At 32.5% G+C, this 10,339-nt stretch overlaps 1 protein-coding gene across 1 annotated transcript; it reads right to left on the minus strand.

Moving 5' to 3' along the window:
• Positions 1 to 299: 299 nt before the first annotated feature.
• LOC106625425 (uncharacterized) lies at positions 300 to 3,838 on the minus strand. Its single transcript, XM_036366573.2, has 2 exons — positions 3,010 to 3,838; positions 300 to 1,459 (listed from the first exon to the last, which is right to left on the minus strand). The coding sequence occupies exons 1-2, from the start codon at positions 3,031 to 3,033 to the stop codon at positions 386 to 388; spliced, it is 1,098 nt and encodes a 365-aa protein (XP_036222466.2). The 5' UTR covers positions 3,034 to 3,838; the 3' UTR covers positions 300 to 385.
• Between the last annotated feature and the right edge of the window lie 6,501 nt (positions 3,839 to 10,339).

Raw genomic sequence — 10,339 nt, forward strand, 5'->3', positions numbered from 1 at the left:
ATTTTTTGTTCGTGCATCTTTTTGATCTTTCTGCCTTCTATGATAACTATAAATGTGGTAAAAGAAATCCACAGTATAAAGAAACCCTTTAAGTTTTGGCAAGCGACGCCGGAGGCCAAATAAATGTAATGTCTGTTTTATTTCGCCTCCGGCGTCGGTTAAACGGTTTTTTATTGTTGTCATAATACTATTCTTTACTATTTTTATTATACGCATCGATTTTATGCGCTTATTTAACTAATCGACTTAAGGCACTTTGTACATGCATACATACCATATATATATGAAAGGCACATATGTACTTCTTTAAATAAATTATATTTAATACATACACACACTTAAGACTGGTCTATATATATATTTACACAGGTATAATTAAAATTAATTAAATAAAGGTACTCCAGCGTCGATAGGGTGAGTAGCTAAGATAATCTAGCCCTTGGACATGTCTTGCAGAATAGCTGTCGATGCCCATGTAAGTCTCAGCTGCTTCTTTTCTAATGGGACTTTCTTCCCCAACAGGTAGGTACATGTCACCAATGAAGGGTTTGAAATTTCCATCATTAAAGGCGTTATAGGGGAATTGACTATGGAAATCTGCTGCCTCACTAGTGGGTAAAGTGAGAGTTTCTTTGGGAGTTAAAAAATCATATGCCGTCGTGTCTGTATGATCCGCTGCTAATGCCGGAATATCGTATGGTGGCAAATAAACACTCGTGTTCAGCTTAAAATCAACGAGTGGACTGGGATCAGCGTCATAATAAGGCGGTTCTATATAATGCGTATGCTTATAGCTATGGTAATTGTTCGCTGTTCCTTGATATGTAACCACTTTCGTATGGGTGTGCGGTTTTATAGACTTTGTTTGCGTTCTGACTGGATAATGGTAATGATCTCTGCTATCAGCTGATTTGTGGAGCTCATGTCCATCCCCCGTTGTTGGCAGATATTTTGACTTAATAAATTTATATAGTTCGTTATATGTTTTCGACTTATGTTGGTGTTTGTGTGGATGTGGTGGGTATAAAGTTTTGCTTTTTATTGGTTCCTGACATTTGATCACTTTATAGGTATTTATATACTTTACGGGTCTTTTATATGCAGCATTATCATAATCATATTTATAAATTTCTGTGTGTTGGGTTAAATGCTCTTTTCCATATTCATCGGGTTTTATATATGCCACATTTGAATCAACAGTTGGATTTTTAAAGTCTGCTAATAAGTTATCTTCCAGTACATAATTATGTTGGTTATGTCGTAATTGATAACCTACTGATTTCTGTGGATATTTGCGATGTTGATAATGTATAATTTTGTTAGCGGGTTCATAAATTATTGTTTTATGAGTTCTATGTGATACTTCTTCAGGTACATGCACTTTAATGTGTACATTTTCGTTGCCAAATAACGGTCCACCAATATTGAAGCCGAACAGTTGGAGAAATGAAAGCAGACTCTAAGATAAGAGATAAGATAAAGTAATTGTTTATAAGTAGTACAATTTAATCTTCGGTTACTATTTCCAAGGTTTATAGAATAAGAGATTATGTCATTCGGCGTGTTGTGATAAGGATGTAGAATTACAATTACTTGTATATATTTTTATATTTTTACTCAATTTTTTTTATACTGAGTCACTTAAAGTCTAATTTTTTTAAGTAATGCTAAATGGTTGCACATGATAACTACTTGTTTACTTTTTTGCTTTTGTTGAATATATTCGAACAATCAGAGCGCAGTTCGAAACTACAAGGAGCAGTGAAGCGATACAAGTGATAAAATATTGAGTAACGGATGTGATTGAAATTTTACGTTTGCAATGGAATAACAGCTACGGAGTCGTTGAAAATGTTGCAGAAGTGTTTTGATAAGTACACTTTATTACAAACATAAGTATTTCAGTGGCAGAAAGTATTCAATAAAGGTATTGAAGTCATCGAAAACTTGCCTCATGCGAGAGAAAATAAAGAAAAAAAAACTATGTTTGAAAATGTCGAGTTGGCATGAGAGAAATAGCAGTGGATCTCAACATCTCTTATAAGCGATGGCCTGTTTGCATTGGCTCGAAGGGAGCCTACTTTAAAGACGATAATAATAAATATTTGTTTTAAAATATGTGAAAATATAAGGGGTATTAAGACCGAACATGTTAATCTTGTAATTCGTTAGTTCATACTTCGTTAAAACATTTTACTGTTAACATACTTTTTGATCTAACTCAAAAGTGTGGTAAACTTTGTTCCAAAACAGTTGATTGAAGTTTATTAAATACTTTTTTTTTGAAAAATTTAACTAAAATTATTTTGTAGCGAGCAGCAAAGGTATTTTTTTGCAATGAATCAAATGAACTTTTTAGGCAACGACGCAAAACAAACAGCTGATTTGATGTTACCAAGTAACGAAAAAATTAGCAAACTTGTCACACTGGTACTTCGTTACACGATAGAACGAAAATCTGTTAATTTAACAAAAACAAAATGCACGTAAAAACTACTGAATTAATAAAGCTGGTGTGAATGCCCCTATAGTTATTTCAGTCCGGGTAAACTTTTATCTATGAATTATGAAGGTATGACTAAGTAAAGCATGATTTTATATAAAACTTTTAAGTTTTATTTTTATTTTTATCGAGAATGAAGAAAGAGAAAAATAATGAGTATTTTGGGAGAGATCACAAAATAAATTTCCCACAAAAACTGAACAGAAATATAATTAATTGTTTTAAAATTTTGGTAGTACTATAAATCTTCCAATAGTTTGCACCGCGAAAGATATTCTATAGTAAGTTCTCTTAGTCATCCCACTTTAAAGCCCCACTTAATAAATTATATCAAACTTAGCGATAAAACAGTCCATAGTGAGCTTCAAAACCGATTAAAAAACTTTTTTTCATATTTTGGTAATTTGGGATGTTTGTCGTCGTCGATTTTGAAAAATAATATATATATACATACATACATAATAAGTGTACATATGTGTACACTCAACAACACTACCGTTACTCACTAGTACACTTGAGAGGTAATTCATCGCGTTTTATATATCCTTTACAATAAATTTAATTTTCGTTAAATTTTTCGAGATTCAACACTTCCAACACTTTGACACCTTTAGCGCCACCGTTCGTTTAAGCCGCTCGCACATTTTTAACAAAGTTTATATGCCCATTTGAGTTAATAGCTTCAAGCAGACGCTAGATACACAAAATTAATTTCCAATTAGTGTTTCGACACTCACTACACTCATAACGGTGCAAATATGTACATATACATACAAACGTATATGTGTGGCTACATTTACACATGCCAATAATAAATGGCAACTGCACCGCTGCCAGTGACCTGTTGGCCCATCTTCAAACATTTTAAAAGTAATCATGCTAAATTTGCACTTCAACGGAAATTATCTCATATAAGATGATACGTACAAATGTATAGTAAAGGGTGGATCGCAAGCATCTCTTTTAAGTGGTTTATTGGCATTTTGGACTAGTAGAAATCAGCGTATAGGCTTCTTTCAGAAATAGTGATAAGTTAAGCATTGTTGATCGCCTTGAAATGAATAAAAAAATCAACAATTAACAGAAATTATTATAATGGATGGATATATATTTGGCTTTGAAATTTGGCGAGTCGAACAAACAACTGGTATATAAATAAATTGTAATAATAAAGGAAAGAGAAAGTTAAATGGTGTTTTATCTTTTGACGTGGCGTCCATTAACTTCAATAATTCTAGATAACTGGAAGAATGTGTAACAAAAAAGTGGCGAACCAAACACGAATATAGCTAGAAAACAACCGTACTTCAAATGGAATGATATTCATGCATTTTAAGTTCGGGGAAATTATGTTCGGTCGTTTCCTATCTATAGTTGCATACTACAGCTTGTAATTTTCTCGTGTTCGCAAACCAAAAAATTAAAAATAAAGTAAATTTATTTTTTACCACCCGTTACTAATTTTTTTCAATGACTGTTGAAATGAGTTGGAATTGCTTAGGCTTTAATTACAATGTATGTACATAGTATTTGTATACCTATATAATAATTAATTGTTTTGACACTTTTAATAATTTATGCGGTATTAGTTATGTCAGATGAAAGTAAATGAAAGTGCGAATTTAACGCTGATCTTTGCCATGGTAAAACATTTGTCATTTACAAACAAATGTAATAGTAGATATATTTAGCTCACAACCATACAGCAAAAAACAGATAATTTTCAGACTAGTTTGTGAGCAGTCAATTGCGGATTAATATCATCTTGTATAGATTAGTCAAACAAAAATTATATTTTTTACATTTTATACAAAACTTTTTATAGAAAACTTGATCTGGTTCTAAGAAAAAGTATCAAAATATTTCTTCAATGAAGCGTTTATATAAACATTTGTCTTAAATACAACAAATTATTTAATTTGTACACGATAGCTATGTAGCTATATAGCCATACTAAGTGGCGAGTAGATTAATCACATATAGTATTTGTAGTTGATGGTACTTAAAACGTGGCTAGACATTTTATGATGACTACTATAGTTTTTCCAACGTGGTATCGACGACGATTTTAAAGAATACTCTGACAAGTAATGTGACGATCATTAAATCATTGTCCGCGTTTGCGTAGCTTGTGATGACTGAGTGCTAACCGACTTAATAAACTTAGCAAGACAAGAACTGTATAAATATGCTAATATATGTACAACGAATACCGCTTGCTAGTATCGACATATAAACAGCTAAATCCATATATGTTATATATATTTATGTATATATAAAACTTTAATGAATGAATTGACATTTTACCGTTTAGAGCGATTTTTGCACGTGATTTGCCCGAGTAAGCAGATACGTAAGGGTACTTACTGGTTGTTTATGAATTAATGCATCGTCAGCTTCAATTACCTAATAATGATTACGTATTTGAGACATAGTAATTATTAAGTTGTTTTATGAATTTGTATCGCCAGCAGCGCTGCCAGATCGGCAGAATTTTCTAAGCCTGCTACAGTTGTAAGGATTTTATGATTCAGCCGGATTTCGGACGTATCATTTCATTTTCTATTTTCATTATTTATGTATATAGGTATAGTATGAATTCGAAACGCAAGCAAAGATACTTAGAATAAATAACATTCGCAGCAGTCGGACTTTGACCTTTCTTCTTTTTGTTTACTCCCTTGCCTCCTCTCTTTCTCGCACTCACTTAATGGTTCTGATTCTACGGTATGGCAGTTTACATTTCGCTTTGGGCTTACATCTCGCCAATGAGAACTTTGGGATCTATATGCATTATAGTTTTGATATTGATCTAGGATCCATACTTCCTTTTCACCCTTTATTTTCCACATATAACATAGATTTTATTTTTATCTAAACATATTACTTTGTACAGCAGCCTTGTGTAGTGTGTGCTGTGCCATGAGAGAGAAAGAAAGAAACAAAGAGAATAGAAGAGAGAGAGAGAGAGAGAATCAACACATAAAAATAAAAATACATCACACTTTCGAGTATATGTTATACACCATACTTTTAATATATATATTTATTTAAAAACAAATTTACCATACTTTTATGCAATTTTACATCATATATTATACATATATTGTACCTGACATCGTTTTATATAGAGAAAATATGTGTTGTCGGATTTCTACAGATTTTTGAACGTCTTAACTTTTCCTCAATGCTCGGATTCACAGCGCGGCAGATCTGGTAGCACTAAGCGCCATTGTGAAAGTATATGCAACTTCAGTGATATATTGTCACAACTTCAGTTATGGTATACTATGTGCTACATAACCGCGTAAAAATCTCAATATACATATAATAATATGTTGCACAGAGTATAACTGTTAATAACTGTTGTTCAGTTAACGATTGTTTGTAACATCTTAGAATGCTCCTTAGCAGTTTAACACGCTCTAGAAGAACAGGTATCCCCTGAATTTACCCTTCCTCCAAAAGCGGCGTCTTTCGAAACTTAACCACCTGTTAAACTACGAATCACGCTTCCATTTTATATGTTTTTAGTCACTTTATGAGCTAGTTATTAAAACACATGCCGTTTATATATATTTAAGAATGATTTTTAAAGGGATCAAAGGGTGTTATTTTTTTCAAAATTATCTTTTGTCACGTTTTAGCGATTTCGTTCAAAACAAAAAACTTATATTATTACTCTTGTGGAAATAATTAAAAACAATTTAAGTGATAACACAGACATTTATTAGTACTTATATTTGAGGCAGAAGCCTGATATGTAAATACATAGATACCTATAAATGCAATACAAAATAGAATATTCTTTATTCTGTGTCATTCACCCAAACTATTTTCATTATTTAATCGAACAGATAATATGCTATAAAGCGAGGAATATAATATGTTTTTGCAAGTATAAAGGCTGTAGATTTTGAAGTATTGAAATTCGTGGAGGGATAGCTGTCAAACCAGCTGACATATATGTATTTCACACATTTAGAGATTCTCAAGGCTGTCTTGTATCCAGAATAAGTTCGTTTCTGACATGGGAAAGCCCATCACTTTCTTAAAAGGAGCTTTTGGAGACTGTACCATTTCAAGAAATATTTATGTGAATTTGACACCTATGCGATAGTTTCTCTTCGTTAGACCTAGTTTTGTTGGTGTTGGTGGAGTTAATGCTCTATGCTGATCAATCATCTTTCGACGGGATATTTGGTAAAAGAGGCCGGTTTCATTGTAAAAAGTGGTTATAAATTAGACCGACAGGATGATCCTTTAAATATGTAGTCATGGTAAGCCGCCCAAAACTCATCAACCACTAAATGTCTTCAAATTATTTAACTTAAATACGCAAAATATTAGCAATAATATAAAAATATCTGTGCTTTACTTAAAGTAAAATTTCTATAATTCTAAAATGCACCCTTTACAATACTACACCATCTCATAAGTAGGAAATTTAATATCTCTCTATTATATATAAAAGTTTTCTGCTGCTGTCGAGAATCAACTAACATAAGAGCGAGCTAGCTCGCGCTCGGCGGGGGGCGGACGTAGGCGAGCGAGCGATGCGAGCGTCCCGGAGTGCAGCGGAGGGCGCCTAGTGTTATTAAACAAAAGACTCAATTTTCAAAAAAAAAAAAAACAAATGAAACGCTCTAAGTCATATTTACACGTAGAAAGCAATACTGTCTTTATAAATTTGCTTGCTGTGACATTTATTAAAAAATTATATTTATTACATGAAGTAGACATTTTTTAAAATGAAAATTCACTCACTTATATATGCATGTATGATTTGTATGTACATACTGATATGCATATATATACATCTGAAGTTAAACAGATGTTAAAAGCACTCATATTTTTGTCACCTAATAATCAATCGGCAATTACTTATGTTTTAAAGCGCTTTCAGTCGCTTATCATTATATGATCATATACTCGTATGTATGTACAGGTTGGAAGATGAAGTGTTTGCTCTCACCAAGAAATAGCACTAATAGCTCCAATTTTTTTTCTCAAGTTGATACATCTGTCGTGAGAACACATGCAAAGTTACAAGTCATTCTCTCAATTAAATCTTTGTTTACAAGCCACTTGAAGTTGACGTGTCGGAGTATTTTTTTAATATGGAAAAAATTTAATACCAAGTAGTGATTCGATTCTTTGTTTTGAAGGGTTTAAAAGCAAAGGAAATTTATGAACAATTATTAGAAGTGTATAAGGAGTCCTCACCTTCAAAACGCACCGTTGAATTTTGGGCTGGTGAATTTAAACGTGGTCGTACTAGGCTTGAAGATGATCCATGCGAATGACGACCAAAAACCGCAACCACACCACAAACCATTGAGCAAGTTCATTATATTGTTAGTGAATATCCAAGTTTGACTTAGCGTGAAATTGCTAATGCCATAGGCATCTCAGGCGAAGGAGTACTTTATATTTTACATGGAGAATTACATATGAAAAAAACTGTTTGTAAAGTTAGTGCCGTACATGTTAACAATTCAACAAAAACTGGATCGAAAACAAATTTCATGGCATTATTCCTTCGTGCAAAGCGTTTTTCGTTGAATGAAGAAGCTATTAGAGGCGTAGACGGGTATTTTGCAGAGCTTCCGGAAAGTCATTATAGGGATTGCATAAAATTATTGAAGGATCATTGGAATGAGTGTATTGAAGTTAAGAGAGATTATATTGAATAAAAAAATATATTTCGTACCAAAAACAGTATTTTTTAATTTTGAGCGCAAAAACTATTCAACCAACCTATATATAGTTAACGAGTACTTGCTATACATATGTATAACTGTAATGTGTAATCAGTAAATTAGAATTAGTGTCTTTTATTTACATTTGTTCTCAACGCTAGACTTTTCAAAGGGTAAGAGTATTTCATGATGATGATCTTTATGATGATAATATAGTCTTATATATGTACATGCATAAATAAATACATACATATGTACATACATAGAATAGTAAAGATTATTAACATTTTTTAAAATGATTTTTGTTGCAATAGATTGCAGCAACATAACAAGCCTTGTAGTTCAGTTCAAATTTTACATTGTTTAGTGTTTTGTTGTTGGAATCAAACAATGCATTACCTTTGTAATCTAAATTGAGTCCATAAATTACATTAATGTGAGTCTGCCGCCACTAAGCAAACTATTTATGTAATTAAAAATGTTATCATAAAATCCATTAGTCGTTCTTGTCGATGTTGTTGAAGTGCCGGAAAATATTCTCCAAATAATTTTGTGGAATGCTGCCGACTTTACAGTTCCAGATCTAGCAGTGGTTTTGATAGCTTCCATTACCTCAAAGTAAATCGATTTTAAAGCCAGAATCCATCTACTTATTATTAATTTTGAAACGGAAAATAAATTTCGGTCAACTTTTACATAGCTTTTTTTTCGTAAAACAATTTGCATATATTTTTAACCCTAAATTATTACGAAATTGTAGTATAATTTCGTGATTTTATCTTATCTTAAGGAACTGTAGTTTCTGAATGTAAATCAATCTTCTCATGTAAGAATCGAAGAAATTTTGAGTTTGAATATTTGTTGTAAGAAAAATCTATTCGAACTCAACAAATGCAATAATTAATATACAATTTGGAGCCCCAACGACTTTTCCGAGTTGAATTGAGTTTACTAAATATGGTAGACTGTAGTTCTATTCCAAAACTGTTTTGAGTTTTGACTGAAAAATTTGGATTAGAAAACATTGGTTGGTTGGTTGGTTGGTTGGCTGCTAGCGATACCTTTTTCAATTAGAATACTTATATTCTTTTTTTTCCAATTTTAGTCAGATCATTCTGATAGTAAATATGTTAAATGAAATAAGATTTTTATAGACTTTAGTGCATATTTGTGGATTTTTTCGCTCGTCTTTAAAGTTTATACTATCAGACACCGCGGCCCTCCTATAAACATCTATAAGACTACCTATGTGCTATATTAAACAAGAAAACACGTTAGCCTCAGTTGAACAGAAGATATAATACATACTAGTATATATAATAAGATATAGTGGTCTGATTTGAAAAATATGTTCGGAGATTATAGCGTTGCCTTAGGAAATAAGCCATGTCAAATTTGTTTAAAATATCGCCTGAAATTAAAAAGTTTTCCATACAAGCGTTTGATTCCGTTCGTTCAGTTCGTATGACTGCTATAGGCTATAGTGGTTCGATATCGGCCGTTCCGACAATTGAGCAGCTTCTTGGTGTGAAAAGAGCAGATCTATATCTCAAAAACTGAGGGCCTAGTTCGTATATATACAGACATACATACGGACAAACAGGGAAACAATGCTAAATCGACTCAGCTCGTCGCGCTTATCATTTATATACATACTTTATAGGGTTTCTGACGTTTCCTTTTGACGTTACAAATATCGTAGCAAACTTAATATACCCTGTTCAGAGGAACTTGGCTTTATGTCACGCTTTGGCAGTCCTACTACTACTCTTTCCAGTTCTTTTACTCGTACACGAGGAAGACATAGTTTAAGGCTGGCGTCTTTCGAGGAATATAGGTATTATTTACAGTTCAAAGTCAAAAAGTTGGTAACCGCCGAAATATACCCAAAGGTATTGCACCAGCTCGAAATGTACCCTGCTACACAAGCTAATTAAATGAAATGCATGAATAGTTTTCTGAGCGAAACTAAATTGATTTTGAACCAGTGCATTATTTCCTTCACTCGCCGGTCTATTAAAAGTTCAAAATTAAATCAAACGCCATTGAAATATGATCATTTGGGTAGCTTTGTCGGCGTTTGTAGCAATAATTCAGCAGCTTAGAGCGCATTAGTTGCGATGTAAGTTCTGAG

Source organism: Bactrocera oleae, chromosome 5, assembly GCF_042242935.1.
Source record: "Bactrocera oleae isolate idBacOlea1 chromosome 5, idBacOlea1, whole genome shotgun sequence".
NCBI lineage: Eukaryota > Metazoa > Arthropoda > Insecta > Diptera > Tephritidae > Bactrocera > Bactrocera oleae.